Raw genomic sequence first — 17,166 nt, 5'->3', positions numbered from 1 at the left:
AATAAAATGCGGAAAAACTTCCCGGGAATTAGAAAAAAACTGACTAAAATCAATTCCCGAGAAGTTACTCATCCTGGAGATGATTCCAAAACAAAATCGAATGATTTTTCTATTTTGAAACAAAAAATCATCTAATCAAACAAAACAAAACAAAATAGAACAAAAATGTTTCGCTCACATTATAATTGGATAATAATATTAATAATTTCAACAATAATTTGTTTGAATTTTACGGTAAATTCTCTAATTTAATTTAATATTTCAAAAATTTTAATTTTTTCAATTCAATTTTTTTTCTGTCTAGTCATGTGATCATCATTCAAACAATATAATTATTAATAATAATCATAATTTAGATGATTTTCAATCACAACAAAATATGATGATGAATAATCAGGTAAACAATCTAGTCATTATTCGTTTATATCATGCATTCAATTCAGGTATGATTTTTTTTAAATAAAATTTTATTTTGTGATGATTTTTTTCCATTACCAGATGAGAATTATCAATATCGTGGCCTTCTAACCATACAGAATAATGTTCCAATTATAAAACAAGATTCAATCAATGATGAACAATTAAAATTGTTACAAGAATCATCCAAAAATGGTGACAATTATTATCTGAAAGCAGAAGCTTATCAAACATTGGTTTTTGAACATGAAAAACCATATCAAATTTCCAAAACATTTATACCTGCGGTTAGTTTTTTTTAATTATTTTTAAAACTAAAATTGAATTTAATATCAATTTGATTTGATAAATAGTGTGCATTATTGGAATCATCATTAAATGATCAGCTATGGATATCATTAGATGTTAATTCTCGTTTCGTATATTTAATGGCAAATATACCAAACGTATATTGTACTTCGTCATCGTCATTGCAATCATCATTTGATAATTTATCATCAAAATCATTCAATACAACTGTTTTATATAGTAAAACTGTCATTTCTGCAGGGTAAGTTTTTCTTTCAAATATTATTAAATGATTTGTATTTCTCTACTTAACAACAAGGAAGAAATGAAATTTGTCATTTCTATTTTATTATTATTTTTTTTTTGTCTAAATCTTTTCATAAGATTTCATACAATCGATATTTTTATTATAGTGAAAAGATTTTAGAGAAAAGATAATAAATTAAGCCCAAAACAAATCGTTGTTGGCTGTCGGTTTATTTCCCATTCGATCGATTGATAGATTGGTTATTTATTTAGTTTTTTTTCTTTTTCCTTATTGATATTTCATTTAACCAGTTTTTTGTTGTTGTTATTTCAATAGGCCAGATTTTCTTTATTTATTTTTCTTTGAATGATTCATTCTATCTTGGTTGCGTCCTTGATTGCAAATTTTGTTTCTTATAACGAAAGATGTGTCTTTCTTAAACAAATTCGATAACGTCGAATAATTTATCATTACTTTATTTAGATAATTGAATTGAATTGAATCACAAGTTTGTTTACTTGTTTTTTTTTGTTGTTGATTATAATAGCAGTGTAATCAAGTGTTTATTTGTTTTTACTGTTTGTTTCAAATATGAACAACAAATTTTAAATGTTGTGACGATTTTTTTTGTTTCACTCTATCATTTTTGACAAACACCCAAAATTTTGTTCATTTTTGGTCATCAACGCAAATTGATCTCTTATTCAACTTACAATGAAAAAATCGGCTATATTTTTTCTTCTTTTTTCAATCGTTTCGTTGACCTTAGCTAATGGTCAATCGATAATTACCGAAGATGCTGATGATCCAGATAAACATCGTACCTTGAATGAATTGATTGAATCACGTGGATTCGAAGTTGAAGAACATTCTATTGAAACAAATGATGGTTATATTCTTTTAGCTCATCGTATTGTTTGGCCAAAAAATAGTTCAATAAATCCAAAAGATCTGAAACCTGTACTAGTTCAACATGGTTTATTTGGTGCATCATCCGATTTTTGTATAAATTCACCATTTTTACGTACAAAACAATCAAAATATGGTGATACAATTGCATTTGCATTAATGTTAACCCGAAAATATGATGTATGGCTGGCTAATTCACGCGGTAATCGTTATTCACGTCGTCATCGTACACGTTCACCATCGAATCGTAATTTTTGGCAATTTACCTGGGATCATATGGCAACTGAAGATTTACCTGCCACTATTAACTATGTTCGTAATGCAACTGAACGTAAAACTATTGCCTATATTGGTTGGTCACAAGGAACAGCCATAATGTTTACATTGATGAGTTTACAACCAGAATATGCTGATATTATACAACCATTTATTGCATTGGCACCGATAACATTCGTTAAAGATATTGAATCACCGATGCGTTATTTTTCACCAATGGAACCATTATTGAAAATAATTGGCGGTGAATTTATACCATCGAATGCATTGGTGGAAAATCTTGTCGATAAATTCTGTCAATATTCAGATATTCGTCCACTTTGTGCTGATCTAATTTTTTTGTTTGGTGGTTTTGATCGAAAAAATCTAAATGAAACACGTATCGGTGTTTATCTACATTTTACTCCGTCAACAACATCAACATGGGATGTTGCACATTGGGCACAATTAGTTAATCGTGGCCGTTTTCAACGTTTTGATTATGGTTCAGCTGCACGCAATCAAAAACATTATAATCAATCAACAGCACCGGATATTCCATTGGAAAATATTCCACCACAAGCAAAAATTGCATTATATCAAGGACATAATGATGTTCTGTCCACTGAATTGAATCTAAATCTTTTGAAAAATATTTTCAAAAAATCTGGTGTAAAATTAATTCGTGATTTTTATATTTCCGATCCAAAATGGACACATTTAGATTTTAGTTTTGGAGAAAATGCTGGCAAATTTTTTATCAACGATATGATTGATACATTGAATCAATATGCTAAATAATAATTTGTTTTTTGACTTTCTTTTTTTTAATCTAAATTTAATTTTCTTCCTAATTAAAATCGAGTCTATTTTGTTTTTCATTTAAATGAATGATTTTTGTTTGTTTTCCTTTCCTTTTGTTATCAGACCTGAAACAAAAACCTATTTGGCACGTGTTGAACAACAACGACAGGAAAAATTACGTGGCAATAAACAGGATAATCGATCATTTTTAGCTAAATATGTAAATATGCAATAACTAATTAAACTAATTATTTCTAATTTCTAATTAATGTTTTTTTCCTATTTATAAAGTGGATTTATATTGTTCCGGTAATGTTTTTAATGATGTTATCATCATCAATGAATCCAGATGCTGGTGGCCAACGTTAATCAAATGGGGGAAGGCATGGCAAAAATCACCAAATATTCCAAATTATTAATTAACTTTTTATCATTTTAATTAAATGAAAATATATTATAAATATAAAAAACATTATAGAAGTATACACCATTCAATAAAATTCAATTTGATTTTTGTTTAAGAGTTTTTTTACGATTCAGATATTCTATTTTATCTTCTTCGGTGCTGATTGCTTCTCTTAAACGTCTTTCGACAACATTAAATTTGTTGCGTAACTTTTTCTGAATACATTTCTGTAAATAACCAGAAACAAACAATTGATTAGAAATAAAGAAAAGAATTTCCGGATTTTAAAACTTACGGTGAATAAAACATCGTTAAAATATTTCTCCATTTTTTCTTTTTCATATATTTTTTGCAATTGTGGATATTCAAAATTTAATTTTAAAGATGTTTCTCGTAAAACTGAATCCGGTGGTGGCAGTACAAAAATTTGATTCAAATCCGATATCAATAAACTGACCAAAACTTTAATTTCTCGTACAAAGGCTTGTCCACTTTTCGATTCTTTCATCAACGTTCGTATCGATGATTTGGTCGCTGGTGAAAATTTGAATTTCTCAATGGAAAAAAACAATTTTCCGCTGATGATTTCATCGCCCAATTTAGTGTGTAGAGCACCGATTGCATTTATGATAAGATAATTATCATGAAATAATTTTGCATTTGAATATCGAATTGATGCAGATTTTTTGAATGTTATTTCGTGCGTTTCTAGTAGAAATTAAATAAATTTAAAATTAAGACAACAGAGTTTACTTTTTTTCCTACATACTTTTTTGATTCTTTGGTAAAGTTTGTTGTCCATTGAAATCTTCATTGATAAAATTATTATTAATACTGGCAATTTCCATTTTTGGATCGATCGTGGTCGATTTTATTTTTTTCTTCAAAAATGTTTCAGGTATTAAATAATTTCTTGGAAATTATTTCATTAAACCTTTTCTTTATTAGATTTAACAAAATCAAAACAAACACAATTGTTGTTCGTAATCATGATATCATGATATTTCATGACTCATTTTTGTGAATAAATAATATTCGACATATTTTGAACAATAGATGGCGGTCTGAAAAACAGCTAATCAGTTGATGACTACCACTATGATTCATAGTTGAGTGAGGTTAGGTTGATGACTATCACCATGATTCATAGTTGAGTGAGGTTAGGTTGATGACTATCACCATGATTCATAGTTGAGTGAGGTTAGGTTGATGACTATCACCATGATTCATAGTTGAGTGAGGTTAGGTTGATGACTATGACTATGGCTCACTTATGGTTGAGTGAGGTTAGGTTGATGACAATCACTATGATTCATAGTTCAGTGAGGTTAGGTTAATGATTATAGCGATTTTTGCGCACTCGTTTTTCAAAGCAAAGTTCAAGGGAACAATTTTTAAGCAAACAAACAAACACTTTTTCTTTGCTGTCGACACGTCATGTGATCACATTTTTCTGTTTTTACACATGTTCAAATTAATAATCGATTATGATTATCATCGATGATTTTATCAAGAAAAATGGTCGACGTTTTACGAAAATCTTTTGCCAACAACAATGATCATCATTTGGAACATCTTGTATTTGTTTATGGAACATTGAAAAAAAGTTTGTTTCAAAAAACATTTCTTTTAACTTTTTTAATTTTTAATTTTTTTCGATCAAGATCAACCAAATCATTCGGTATTATTTGATCGAAAAAATGGTCAAGCAAAATTTGTTTGCATTGGACAAACTGTCGATCGTTGGCCATTAGTGATTGCATCCAAATATAATATACCATATCTTTTATATAAATCCAATACTGGTCATGTATGTGTGTTATTCGATCATTTTCATTCGAAAATTAATTCAATTTTTCTTCATTTTCAAAGAAAATTAAAGGCGAAATCTATGAAATCGATAACGAAATGTTGAAATTTCTTGATGAATTTGAAGGTCATCCTCAATATTATACACGACGACAGATATCGATATCAACCAATATCACTGACAATGACGATAATCATCAACAAATTATAAAACCATGGGCCTATTTTCTTGATAAATTCCGATCCGAAATGCTTCAATTACCAATGTATGATGATTATAATAGTTATGGTGATCATAATCTTCGTTATGTTGAAAGGTGTGATCGTCAATCAGGTCCAAATTTAAATTGTGGACATACTGAAAAATCTGAAGTTATCATTGATTAACTAACTGCTTTTTGTTGATTTTCTTTTTTTTCAGTGAACAAACCCAAAGTATGGACGATATTTGATTTGATTAAAATTATTTGTGTTGATGTTCAAATTTAAGAATCGATAACTTTTCAATTCCACATCGGCGAGTTAATATTCGTTGACATTTAAAATTGTTCTGTTTTGCACGATGGATAATATCATCGATTCGATTTTGTTCCAATGCGACTAAATATGCCAGGCCATTCGGTCGATTCAGATGATTCACCAGAGTTTCATCGATAAAACGATCGATTATTTGTCGACCATCTTTGCCACCTGCCCATGCAGCGGCAATAATATCCGATGATTCTAACGATTCATTCGAATCGGTTGGAACATAAGGTGGATTGAAAACAATCAGATCGGATAAAAGATCAGAACGAAAAGCTTGCGAAAGATTACAACGAATTGGATGTAGATTATCGATAAGAGTATTGTATTCAAAACATTTTCTTGAACATTCCAAAGCTTCACCATTCAAATCAGTAGCTCTGTGTGAAAATTATACGAATTTTTGGTAATTTTTGATAAAATTCCATCAAAACTTACAGATAAAAACATTGATTTGGTCCAAGTTTTTTAGCCAACGATGTGATTACCGAACCAGAACCAGTTCCAATTTCCAAACAAATTAATGGTCTAAATTTGGTGAAAATGAATTGTTTGGATAATTTATTTGAAAAACAACAACTATTCTTACTTTAATCTAATGATTGTTTCAATGTCATGTTCTAATGCATCGATTAGAAGAAATGTATCTTCGGCTGGTTCATAAACATTTTGAAAATAATGACCAAATTTTTCCAAAGGAAGTTTTGGTGTTTCCATCATTTATTATCAGATTATTTCAAGAATTTTTTTACAAAAAAAAACTAAAATTTCATCGAGTTTTGTTTGTTTTTTTCGAACATGATTTCAATTCCTTTCATAAAGAATGTAATCCAGAAAAAGTAGTGGTATGAAAATGTATTGAAAAGAATAACAAGAAAATCAAAACCGGCTTTTTCGTTCGAAATTTCATGCCACTATGACAATCAGTATTTTTCAGACTACTAGCATTCGTCCGACAAAACTGTTTTCAATTTTGATTGGTTGACCGTTCTTATTTTTTTCAAACTGTTCAAAGTGCGAGGTCAAAAAAGAAAAAAAAAGTTAACATCTATAAATGCTGCTATCAAAAATCGAATAGAGAAGACGACGACTAAGCAACTTGTGTGATTCGTTGGCTTTATTTTTTCTCCCAAAACATTCGATTCATTTCTTGATGAGAAACGAAAAGAAATCATTTTTTGTTTTTTCCAAAATTGGATCGATGATGATGATGAAAAACAATTTTTATTTTTTACATTATTTCAGTTTTCATTGTTGATTATTTTGTGAAATTCAATTTGCCTTCGATCAAGTCGTTACCATTAGTAACCGATATTGAAAAAATCAAGTTCAAAACATAAATCTCCAAGCCGTTGCCGGGTTTTTGTATGTTTGTATTTGCTGTATGTGTGTTCATATTAAAAAAAACAAGAACACAACGTAAACACATCGACCCGATTGTTGTTGTTGAAGAAAAACGGCGCCGCCAAAATATACAACGAAGATGATGATGAGCAACAGCTCCAAATAAACATAAACAGTCATCATCCATAATTTTTAAAAACATTCATTCAACATTTTGAATTTTGCCAGATTTATTTTCTGTTGTTTTAAAAAATCACTCTGCTAACAAACTTAATCAATCAATCAATCAAATGTGTGTTTTACATCTGGTCGATTTCGAAGAAAATTCGATTTGAAAAAATTACCCACCGATTTCATTTGTTTCAAACGACAACAATCGAGCTTATTTTTTTCGCTGTTCTTAAAAATCGAGCTATTTGAATCATTTCATTTCATTTGTTTTTTGTTCATTTTCATAGTGAATTTTATTTTATTTTTTAAAAATGACTGACGTTACTTACTACAGACAAATTCTACATGATCAAACTGAATTTTTAAATTCAAAAATTGAAAAATATTTAAAAATATTGGATGATGAATTGGATCAGCTACCAGAATCGGGTATGTTTTTTTGTTTTGTTTTAAGGAAATTTTTTTTTCTAAATTTCAAATGATAGTGTTTTGCGTGAATTTAGATTTGATATGGTGATATGATTTGGTCAGGATGGATTGTTAGTTTGATTAGAATAGAATGTTTGTGTGTTTGGTCGATAGATAATAATAGATTTTGATCATCATCATGAATTGATTGTGAAGTGAAACAGTGATGTGTTTTATATGATTGGCAAAAGAATGTTATTTTTATATTGATATGGTCATAATCAATCAATCGATCGATCAAATAGCCGATTGTATTTCAGGTAAATTGTAAATATCGATGTTTCTGACAACAAGCATCATTTCCTTTTTTTTATTTGATCAATGTTTTCTTTTTCTTGTCGATGCGGTAATAGTAATAACGGTGGATTACAATTAAATTTTTTTCTTGTTATTTTTTTGTGTTAGTGTGAATCATGAATGTGTGGATTATCATCACCACAAAAATAACCTAGATTCGTTTTATTCATTCAGCAAAAAAGATGATCTAATTTTTTTGTTTTGTTTATGAGAATGTCTGATCTCATTTCCTCGAATGTCATTATTATATAAAATGAATGAATAAATAATGATAATCATTTAGAAAGGAGTGGTGTCTGTCTCCATGTAATGTTTATTATCATAATGTTCATTGATGATGATGATCCATCGGTTATGTGTTGTTCATAATCATCATCATAATAATCATTTCGATTGAATGTGAGAAAAGGTAAAAAAAATGAAAGTCAATAAAAAACTAACAAAAAGAAAAATGATTTTAGGTTTCTTTTTTCCATTCATTTAGTCAGACACTACATCCAAATTTGGTCATCGTTTTTTTCATTCATTCAACAAAAAATTATTATCATGACATGACCATCATAATGATGATTAAATATGGACCTTGTTTGTCCATTTCCTTGATTTACTTTTATATGTAGGTTTTTTTTTATAAAATTGATGTTATATGAATTATACTGGCTGCAATTAAAACAACACTATGATGATGATGAATGAAATTGTTTTTTTACTACTAATGAAATAGGCTAGAATTAATTATATTAAATTATAAACCATTAATGATTATGTCTTTTTTACATCATAATCATCAAAGTTTATCACACCGGCTGTTTTTGTTTTCACTAGGTGAATGTTTTACGCAGACAATTTTTTTTAAATGTCTTCGAATGGAAATAATTAAATGGTTCACCACCACTAATGAAAATGACTTTGGTTCTTTATGAATAATAATGTTTTGTTTTCTGTTTGTTACGGAAACAAAAATTCACGTTCCCTGGGTGATTTTCATTCAGGAATTTTATAAATATGAATTTCATAACTACACACACTGTGTCGATATAGAGAGAGATGATTTTTTTGGGATCAATGGCCCTTTGTATGGAATGTTGTTGTTGTTATTGTATAATATAACCTGCAATTATCTGATGACCAAAATGTATCTTCAAAAAAATGATTGCTGTCGATAATTTTTTTTTCTCCTTCAAAACACAACAACACCAGCCCCTTTAATTTTGATTGTCAATTTGATAATCGTTACATAATGTTTGAGAGACTAGCATTTATTATTGTCACCTTTGTTTGTTTGTTTTTTTTTCAGAGAAATAATTGATTATTTTGGGATTGAATTGGATGCAATCCAAAATGATCAATTTTTTGGATTGCATAACATCTTTGATCTTTCATAGTTTTTGTAAATTGAATTAGTCAATGTTTTTTTGTGTAATCAAACTGGTTTTCAAACTTTATTTTTTGTTTTGTTTTGATTAAAATTTGCAATTTCCTTTTATGCCTTTTTTTTCATCATTTAATGTGAACATTCATTACACAATCATAAAAATGGATCCGATCGGATTCAGTTTTTGATTCCCAAAAAAGTGAAATGAAAAAATCAATTATCCAAATGGAACAACAAATTGATCCATTTTTTGTGGTGTTGTCCTTGGTTACCACAATAATAACTTTTGCTGTTGTGTTTTTCTTCCCCCTCATATACCAGAATTATTATTATGATTATTATTATCAAGTAAAGCAAAGAATCCAGGTCGTTACCCATTATCCTTATCATCATATGGTCCTAATTATCATTTGATTATATTAAGTAAAAAAAAATAATAGTTGTTGTTTTTTTTTTTTTTTTGTCATACCGAACGACAAAAATAGAAACATTTTTGTTGTTTATGCAATTGATTATCATATAATAATAATGTGCATTTAAATAATTTGTTTCTCTATCTCATATTTGACAGATCTTTATTTTATTAAAGACAATTTGCTCGAGAAATAAATGATAATAGGGGGTTCTCACTTAGGCATATATGTATTTTTATTTAGACGCCAATTATTAATTTCTCCTTCCAGGCTTTTTGGTTATTTGTGTGAATATATTTAACTCTGAAACTAATATTTTATGTCACGAATATCATTATCAATAAAGGCGATTTTTTGTTTCTTTGAAATTGAAGGGGGAATATTGATCTCGATAAAGACAAATCAATGAAAATAATGATACTGGTATAGATTCGTGGATCTCTCTGTCTTGACGAATAAATCCTACTTGATCTTATTGGATTTATTTGGACAAAGAGAGTTATTTTAAATTTTCGAAAGGATTTTTTTGAATAATCCTTTTGTTTGGTTTAATCCAACAAGCTTAACTTTTTAATACTTTTATCCAAGAATCTTTTTTGGGGATTTAAAAAGAGATTTTTTTCTTCGAGTGAGTGTGAATTTGTGGTCTTTTTCGTAAATCCTTTTTTCGTGTTTGGTTCGAGAGTGATTAAGTAAGGATACGTGACTTGTTGGAGTCAGTTGAAGAAACAAAAAAACAAAGATTTAATGATGATAAATCACTTTATTGATTTCATTGATATAGTTTTCACTTTTTTTCTTAATTTTTCTAATTGTCATTTTTTTCTTAATTTATTCGATATTCAGTTGTCGGACAAATACGTCTGGTAATTGGTCAATCTCGTTTATTTATTAATGAGCGTTTTAAACAATTTTCCGGTTTGGTTGATGATTGTGAGCAACGACGTGGTGAAAAAGAAATAAAATTGGAAGATTTAGCTGGATTTTGGGATATGATTAGTTATCAGATTGATGATCTTAAATCAAAATATTCAGAGCTTGAGCAATTACAATCAAATGAATGGAAACTAACACAACCATTACAAACAACAGTTATTAATGGTTCAGCAACAAATGGTTTTGCGAATAAAATGAATGGTAATAGACATCTTGATAATAATCATCAACAAAACGGCAGAGATACAATTGATGGTGACAAAAAACCAGTGATGATGACGAAAAAAGTGCCAGCCAGATCAAATTTTCGTGAATTTTTAAAAGCCAAAAAACAAGAAAAACATGTTAAAAATGATACAAAATTGAACAACGGTAATGATTCAAAAATTAATGGTCATCATGAAAATGGTGATACAACAACAACTACCTCTACAAATGGTCATCATAATAATGACAATGATGATAATGATATTCAAATTATGATTTTAGTCAACAACAATAATAATAACAACAACCATAATGTCAAACATAATGGTGGTCATCAACCAACAACCAAAGATGTTAAATCTGATAATGATTGTTCAGAAACAAGCAAAAATAATGATGATGATAGTGATAACAATGAACCAAACACTCATCAAAATGATGATGATGGTGAATCGAACAAAAAGAAAAATTCAATTCAAGTACCGGTTAATTGAATGATTCGAAAAAAAGGTTTGTTTTTAAATAATTTTTCCTTGAATAGTTTGTACTAATCTCTTTTCTTATTTTTTTCTTTCGTTTCATAACAGGTCAATTTTAATGGAATCGTTAATCGTTTTTTTCTTTTCATTCGTTGGTTATTTACTTAAAACAAAAAATTCTTCATCGGTGTCATTTAGTTGTTTATTGTGTTCGTTTCGAAAAAAATATGATGATAATCTTTAAAAAAACCAAATAATTAAAAAAAATATACAAAGATTTACAGTTTTTTTTTCACCCAAACACACATTCATTATTTATCCTTTTTCTTTCAAGTTATGTTTATATTTTTTCAAAAAATTTTATTTCAAAACAAACTCAGTATTCATTTTCATCACACACACACGAATCATACATTTGATAATTTCTTTTCTGATTTTCTTGAACAGAAAGGGTTTGTTTATTAATTGATTTTCTTTTTTCACCTGAAGAAACAACATGCATTTTGTCACATTGTTTTTTTATACAATTATAAACATGAAATTGCATAATATGATCACACACACACAAATGATTTTATAATTGATAGACAATTGTAACATGTTAATTTTCTTGTCCAAAAAATTATAGTAATTAACCAAATTATAGTGATTTGATGAGAAAATCACACACTCAATTACATAACATAATTATAATGAAAGAAGCAAAAACCATTTTATCAATATAAAATATATTTTTAAAATGATCAATGCTTCATCGATCTTTCATTTTTACACACACACACACACACACACAATAATTTGATAATAATGATTATGTAAATTATTAAGCAAAAAAATAAAATTGTATCCTCATCAATTTTTGAATCGAATTGGAAATTGTTTTTATTTTTGTTTTTTGTTTTTAGCAAACAAACAGATCATATTTGCACTCCAATTCATCTTAAATATTTTTCTCCATCAAAAAAATCATTATTTTCGGTTTTTCGTTTTATAAACGCTTCCATTTTCAATTTGATTTGCATAATAAATGAATGGAAAAACTTGAAAACAACAACAATAACAAAAATTAAATACTTTTTTTGGATAGACACGCATATTTTTATCGAATGGTTACATTGATTTTTTTTTTTTGGTAGTAGGGGGATTATTTCCGTCATACCTTATTATTTCATTTTAATCATTATGTTCTTCAAAACATTTCCTTTTTACGCAAAACAACAAACGAAAAGCAATATCAATTCTGAGGAAAATAAATTTAAAATGATCAACAAAAATTACGAAAATATTATGTCGTGCGATCGATTTGTCAAGAAAATGAGATTCCTTCGCATGTTTTTTTCATTCAATCATTAATTTAGATGATAATAAGATTAGATTCGGAAGAATGAGAGTTTGTTATTTTCGGTGAAAAAAAATCTATAAAAAAACTCCTTTTAAAAATTCTCGCATGACTTGGATTCCTTGTAACAATTTTCATTGTCAAGATTTTCTCAAAAATGTTTTTTTTTTTTTTTTTGAATTCCATAATCCATTTTTAACCATTAAAAAAACCATAAAAAAAAGTTTGCTGTTCAAATTGCTTTTTCCAAACGAATGCGAATGAACACATTTTGGGACAATTATAAAATTCAATAATAAAAAATAATGATGAATTTATTAAATTATAAACCTTGTTTAAATCAAATGCGAACGATTATTGAAGATCATGATAATCGATTCTATCGTTATCGTCATCGTTTGTATATGATAATATTAATTATTTTGATGTTGCGTATATGTTTGGGTTTATTATCATATCATATAACATTTCTGTTGGATTTATGGTTAAACGATCCAATAAATTATTTTATTTATAATTTACATTCAAAACTTTATACAAATTATATGATATTGTTATTGCTTGTATTTGTGTTAGGAATACAAGTACAATATTCATTTCATTTTAAAACAATCGATAATGTTTCATTTATGATTATCTATGAAATTTCTGTTAAAACATGGCAACATTATTGTGAATGTAGATTATCTCCTACTGAACAAATGAAAAAATTTCAAGATTTTTTAAAAAAACAAAATAATGATCATCAATCAAAACAATTATCTCGATCTAAATCATCTCAATCATCATCATCATTAATGTCGATCAATATATTTGGTCCAATTATGAATCGTTATAATTATCTATTGAATCGTATTAGATTTCAATTATTTTTCAATCATGTTGATAAACAGAAATTAGAATCACAACAATTTCAAACAATTCAAGCAACTGTTTCATGGCAATGTCGTGCAACATTATTGATCATACAGACATCGTTTGAATATATTTACTGTTTAATTATAACTTTATCCGGTAAATATTTTCCATTGAATTCGGTTTTTTTAATTTATCAAAATTTATCCAAATTCATCCATCCAATAGCTATTATATTGATTGGTTTTCCTGTTCAATATTATCATTCAGCAAATGTTTCATTTCAATTTGATCATTGGAATCGTACACCATGGTTCTTGTTGGATTCGTTAATCATAATTTATTCATTGTTGATTATAATAAAATCATTTACATTTGCTGTTTATTGTATACTAATGTTTTTCGTAATTCATTGGTTTGAAGTTGATCGTATGAAACAATGTTTACTACAAACCGCTCAAGAATGTCGACTAATTAATCGAAATTTTTGCTATTCGAATCGATCAAGATCACGAATTTATTATCGATTAAATGATTTGCGAAAAATTTTTCATGAATTTCATCAAATCATTATACTCTATCGTTTGGCTTATTACGAAGTATGGGGTCAGGTTTCCTTTGTTTATCTTATTATAAGTATTCCATTGAATGGCATTTGTTTTCTGACTTTAAATCGACCTGATTTATTATATGAACAAAAATTGGCAATATTTCTTATGTATATTTGTCATAGTTTAAGTATAACAATATTTATGTTCGGAACGGCAATGCAAACTGAAACATTACATATGCTTTCCAAATATTTGGTACCTATTATTCAATCAATGGATGTGAAACGAAATCTTTTAATTAAATTTAAATTTGAAGATTGGTTTAAACGTTTATTGATCGGACCAAAATATGGTCCAAATTTAACATTGGTCGGTGCATTAACATATAAAACTATTCTTAGGGTAAGCTTATCTTTCGTTTGTTTTTTCAAATCAAAAAGTAATGTTTTTTTTTTTCAAATCAGGCAACCATCATTTATGTTGGATTTTTAATCTACATTTTGGATCATTTTCAAAATGTTTATTTATTGTCATGATTTATTCACTTGATTGTAATACAAGTTAACATTCTTGGTATAAAATATTGTTGTAAATTTTCTTCTGTCGTCATTATTGGACAATTTATTCTTGATAAACCTTCTAACAAATATAATGTTGTCATCAAACCAAATCCCAAATGAAATTGAAATATAAAAAACATATTTTGCCATCTTTTATTGCCAATATTATGATGATTTATCATATCGCAAATGACTGGTTGGGAGAGAAAAATTTTTTTAAAAAATTTAAGGTTTCAAAAATAGAAGAAGAAAAACTTACAACCACCAAAACCAAACAACAAAAAAAGTAATGGAAAACAAAATCCTAAACTTAAGGCAATAATAAATTCATGTACAAATGCCGATAAAATTGTTACGAAAATTGTTGTTAAGAAATGATTTCTGATCCATTGATGAATAGATAGATATACATAATAATAAATCCATTCCTGAACAATAATATTCCATTGTCGATAATATTGTTTTAATGAATTAACATTCCAAAATGAATCATAATAATGACGATCAGCAAATCGTAATAGTTCACCAGTAATATTATGCCATAAATGAAATATTGTATAAAATAGACAATAATAATTGAATATACCCATTATCCATATATTAAATAGATGACCAAACATATCATGCCAATAATATTTATGTAAATTTAATTGATGTAAATTATGTTTGATTATGATTGCCATATTTAAGTAGCACCAAAAGATTAAAGTGAATAACAATTGCAATGAATAATTGACAATGAATTTCCAACGAATCGATTTGGTTCGTGGATATGAATGTCGATAAATTAATGTCGGTGCAAATAGAAAATATAGCCATGCCGTGAATTGTGGCTGTGGTGATGATTGATGTTGCCAGATTTGAAAAATTGTCCACATATTTTTTGATTGATTTGTAGACGATTGTTTTCGATTTCGTATCAATAATTGTAATTGTTCATCGGTTATTTGTAGATTACGATTTTCAATATAAAATGAATGTGATTTCATTATCAAACGAAACTAAGAATTTAAAGAAAAAAAATCAATGTCAAAATTTAAATTTAAAAAAATAAATAAATACCATTTCAGCCATAATAATTATTGAAAATATAAAATGAAAATCATAAATCAATATAGCTATTGTTGAAAACATTAACAAACCGGCTACAATGAAAATCGCATAGATTATATCAAATAAAATCTGTTGATAAAACCGTGATTGTTGTTGTTTGGATTGAAATTGTTTGAATATAACAATATTGTTTGATTCAACTCCATTTTCAATATTGGTCGTCGATTGATCAACATTATCATCAATTATTGTAATTAATAATCGAAATTGTAAAAAATTATTCAATAAAACTAATGAATAATGTACAAAAAGAACAAATATAAACATTATAGACCATATTAGTAAACCATTGCTTAAATCGTTAAGATTTTTTTCAATAATTTTTCCGGCAAATTCAATTAATTCATCATATTTATGATTTTTATTTAAAAAATAATCACCAATCGTAGACACCGTATAGATTAATGATAATAACCAGAAAAAATTATGTAACGTACCAATATGTTCATTATTGTTGACTAGAATTCTGTAAAAGAAAATTTATTAATCAAGTTTTTGCGTTTTTTTTCAAATTCTTCATACGTCACTAAAGAATCACGTGCTTTAAATTGTTTAGTAAAACTGGCCAGGTTTTTGGTAAACATTTTTCAATAAATCTCATTTATATTTGAAGAAAAATTATTTAAAAAATTCAATCAATAAACATTATCATAATGATAATCGCAAAAAATAGAAAATGAAAGGTTTACCAAAAAAAAAATTTAAAAAATTTCTAATATTTGCTGATGATGATTTTTTGGTTTCATCTCTATTTATTTATATATTTCCAATCAATGACGACATATTAACTCATTGATTGATTTTTTTTTGCCGTTTTAGGGTAACGAAGAATTTTTCCAATTTATTTTTTAAAACGTCAACGTTTATTAAACGAAACATCCGGATTTTCTGTCAAATGATTTTGAACAAAACGAAATTCCTTAGAAATTTCTCACGATGACGGTTTTTTTTAAATGTCATCATTATTATTGTCGTGTGATTTTTTTTGTTGTTGTTGTAATTTTTCGCAATAAACTGATTGATTACTTGATTAAGTAAAACATCCGCCAGAACTACAATCAGTAATCAATAGTGTAGTGCAGTCAATAATCTGGTTATAAAAAATTTTTTTTTTTTTTGCTCGAAAAAACCTTTGAATCATTATTTCACATAGGATAATATTTTTTTCGTTTTGATGTTTTTTTTTTGTTTTTGAATATGATAAAATTTCGAAACAAAAAAAAATAGGATAAAATTTCCAAATTTTCAACACCAGATGGTACTGTTGTGACAATTTTTTTTTCGTTCTCATAAATATCAATAACCGAAAAACAATAAACTTTGAATAATTTTTTTTCAATTTCAATCATCATCGTCATGATCATGACCATTGATGAAATTATTATCATATCAAATTAC

General features: G+C 27.3%; 8 protein-coding genes across 9 annotated transcripts; 5 read left to right on the top strand and 3 right to left on the bottom strand.

The window, feature by feature from the left end:
* The first annotated feature begins 68 nt into the window (after positions 1-68).
* EMC10 (ER membrane protein complex subunit 10) lies at positions 69-3,441 on the top strand. Its single transcript, XM_075822987.1, has 6 exons — positions 69-234; positions 305-443; positions 499-704; positions 771-967; positions 3,044-3,140; positions 3,212-3,441. The coding sequence occupies exons 1-6, from the start codon at positions 166-168 to the stop codon at positions 3,287-3,289; spliced, it is 786 nt and encodes a 261-aa protein (XP_075679102.1). The 5' UTR covers positions 69-165; the 3' UTR covers positions 3,290-3,441.
* Positions 1,479-3,003, top strand: LOC142645779 (gastric triacylglycerol lipase-like). Its single transcript, XM_075822983.1, has one exon. It carries the CDS (start codon positions 1,667-1,669, stop codon positions 2,915-2,917), a length of 1,251 nt encoding a protein of 416 aa, XP_075679098.1. The 5' UTR covers positions 1,479-1,666; the 3' UTR covers positions 2,918-3,003.
* Positions 3,333-4,308, bottom strand: LOC113795420 (uncharacterized). The gene is made up of 3 exons (XM_027345599.2): positions 4,096-4,308; positions 3,622-4,034; positions 3,333-3,553 (listed from the first exon to the last, which is right to left on the bottom strand). The coding sequence occupies exons 1-3, from the start codon at positions 4,172-4,174 to the stop codon at positions 3,422-3,424; spliced, it is 624 nt and encodes a 207-aa protein (XP_027201400.2). The 5' UTR covers positions 4,175-4,308; the 3' UTR covers positions 3,333-3,421.
* Positions 4,309-4,548: 240 nt separating this feature from the next.
* Positions 4,549-6,466, bottom strand: HemK2 (HemK methyltransferase 2). The gene is made up of 3 exons (XM_027345598.2): positions 6,250-6,466; positions 6,099-6,188; positions 4,549-6,040 (listed from the first exon to the last, which is right to left on the bottom strand). Exons 1-3 carry the CDS (start codon positions 6,378-6,380, stop codon positions 5,599-5,601), a joined length of 663 nt encoding a protein of 220 aa, XP_027201399.2. The 5' UTR covers positions 6,381-6,466; the 3' UTR covers positions 4,549-5,598.
* Positions 4,791-5,619, top strand: LOC113795421 (gamma-glutamylaminecyclotransferase-like). Of its 2 annotated transcripts, XM_075822988.1 has the most exons (4): positions 4,791-4,932; positions 4,991-5,136; positions 5,199-5,452; positions 5,557-5,619. In XM_075822988.1, the coding sequence occupies exons 1-4, from the start codon at positions 4,827-4,829 to the stop codon at positions 5,585-5,587; spliced, it is 537 nt and encodes a 178-aa protein (XP_075679103.1). In that variant the 5' UTR covers positions 4,791-4,826; the 3' UTR covers positions 5,588-5,619. The 2 variants fall into 2 exon arrangements, with proteins under 2 accessions (XP_075679103.1, XP_027201401.1); XM_027345600.2 differs by having other exon boundaries at positions 5,199-5,619.
* Positions 6,467-6,830: 364 nt separating the features above from the next.
* On the top strand, positions 6,831-12,219 carry LOC113795436 (uncharacterized). Its single transcript, XM_027345618.2, has 3 exons — positions 6,831-7,604; positions 10,575-11,381; positions 11,459-12,219. The coding sequence occupies exons 1-2, from the start codon at positions 7,487-7,489 to the stop codon at positions 11,363-11,365; spliced, it is 909 nt and encodes a 302-aa protein (XP_027201419.2). The 5' UTR covers positions 6,831-7,486; the 3' UTR covers positions 11,366-11,381; positions 11,459-12,219.
* Positions 12,220-13,541: 1,322 nt separating this feature from the next.
* On the top strand, positions 13,542-14,921 carry LOC113795428 (uncharacterized). The gene is made up of 3 exons (XM_027345609.2): positions 13,542-13,703; positions 13,773-14,497; positions 14,560-14,921. Exons 2-3 carry the CDS (start codon positions 13,940-13,942, stop codon positions 14,629-14,631), a joined length of 630 nt encoding a protein of 209 aa, XP_027201410.2. The 5' UTR covers positions 13,542-13,703; positions 13,773-13,939; the 3' UTR covers positions 14,632-14,921.
* LOC113795447 (sterol O-acyltransferase 1-like) lies at positions 14,574-16,492 on the bottom strand. Its single transcript, XM_027345630.2, has 4 exons — positions 16,291-16,492; positions 15,718-16,234; positions 14,915-15,656; positions 14,574-14,848 (listed from the first exon to the last, which is right to left on the bottom strand). Exons 1-4 carry the CDS (start codon positions 16,350-16,352, stop codon positions 14,637-14,639), a joined length of 1,533 nt encoding a protein of 510 aa, XP_027201431.2. The 5' UTR covers positions 16,353-16,492; the 3' UTR covers positions 14,574-14,636.
* Between the last annotated feature and the right edge of the window lie 674 nt (positions 16,493-17,166).

This window comes from Dermatophagoides pteronyssinus, unplaced genomic scaffold, assembly GCF_027571235.1.
Source record: "Dermatophagoides pteronyssinus isolate colony J.1.1.1.1 unplaced genomic scaffold, Derpt_VIB-CSIC_2022.12 sq0022, whole genome shotgun sequence".
NCBI classification, from domain to species: Eukaryota; Metazoa; Arthropoda; class Arachnida; order Sarcoptiformes; family Pyroglyphidae; genus Dermatophagoides; species Dermatophagoides pteronyssinus.
The sequence above is the reverse complement of the archived record's forward strand: the minus strand, read 5'-3'. Positions and strand labels throughout refer to the sequence as shown.

Bases quoted from the DNA above. Each gene is read 5' to 3' on its own strand.
- EMC10 (XM_075822987.1), top strand. From the start codon at position 166: ATGTTTCGCTCACATTATAATTGGATAATAATATTAATAATTTCAACA. The intron at 968-3,043 runs GTAAGTTTTTCT...TTTTGTTATCAG, and splicing joins AAAACTGTCATTTCTGCAGG to ACCTGAAACAAAAACCTATT. The intron at 3,141-3,211 runs GTAAATATGCAA...CTATTTATAAAG, and splicing joins GATCATTTTTAGCTAAATAT to TGGATTTATATTGTTCCGGT.
- LOC142645779 (XM_075822983.1), top strand. From the start codon at position 1,667: ATGAAAAAATCGGCTATATTTTTTCTTCTTTTTTCAATCGTTTCGTTG.
- LOC113795420 (XM_027345599.2), bottom strand. From the start codon at position 4,174: ATGGAAATTGCCAGTATTAATAATAATTTTATCAATGAAGATTTCAAT. The intron at 4,035-4,095 runs GTATGTAGGAAA...AATTTCTACTAG, and splicing joins TTTACCAAAGAATCAAAAAA to AAACGCACGAAATAACATTC. The intron at 3,554-3,621 runs GTAAGTTTTAAA...GGTTATTTACAG, and splicing joins TTAACGATGTTTTATTCACC to AAATGTATTCAGAAAAAGTT.
- LOC113795421 (XM_027345600.2), top strand. From the start codon at position 4,827: ATGATTTTATCAAGAAAAATGGTCGACGTTTTACGAAAATCTTTTGCC. The intron at 4,933-4,990 runs GTTTGTTTCAAA...TTTTCGATCAAG, and splicing joins TTATGGAACATTGAAAAAAA to ATCAACCAAATCATTCGGTA. The intron at 5,137-5,198 runs GTATGTGTGTTA...TCATTTTCAAAG, and splicing joins ATAAATCCAATACTGGTCAT to AAAATTAAAGGCGAAATCTA.
- HemK2 (XM_027345598.2), bottom strand. From the start codon at position 6,380: ATGATGGAAACACCAAAACTTCCTTTGGAAAAATTTGGTCATTATTTT. The intron at 6,189-6,249 runs GTAAGAATAGTT...CACCAAATTTAG, and splicing joins GAAACAATCATTAGATTAAA to ACCATTAATTTGTTTGGAAA. The intron at 6,041-6,098 runs GTAAGTTTTGAT...ATTTTCACACAG, and splicing joins CCAAATCAATGTTTTTATCT to AGCTACTGATTTGAATGGTG.
- LOC113795436 (XM_027345618.2), top strand. From the start codon at position 7,487: ATGACTGACGTTACTTACTACAGACAAATTCTACATGATCAAACTGAA. The intron at 7,605-10,574 runs GTATGTTTTTTT...TTCGATATTCAG, and splicing joins GGATCAGCTACCAGAATCGG to TTGTCGGACAAATACGTCTG.
- LOC113795428 (XM_027345609.2), top strand. From the start codon at position 13,940: ATGTTTTTCGTAATTCATTGGTTTGAAGTTGATCGTATGAAACAATGT. The intron at 14,498-14,559 runs GTAAGCTTATCT...TTTTCAAATCAG, and splicing joins CATATAAAACTATTCTTAGG to GCAACCATCATTTATGTTGG.
- LOC113795447 (XM_027345630.2), bottom strand. From the start codon at position 16,352: ATGTTTACCAAAAACCTGGCCAGTTTTACTAAACAATTTAAAGCACGT. The intron at 16,235-16,290 runs GTATGAAGAATT...TTTCTTTTACAG, and splicing joins GCACGTGATTCTTTAGTGAC to AATTCTAGTCAACAATAATG. The intron at 15,657-15,717 runs GTATTTATTTAT...TTAAATTCTTAG, and splicing joins TAATTATTATGGCTGAAATG to TTTCGTTTGATAATGAAATC.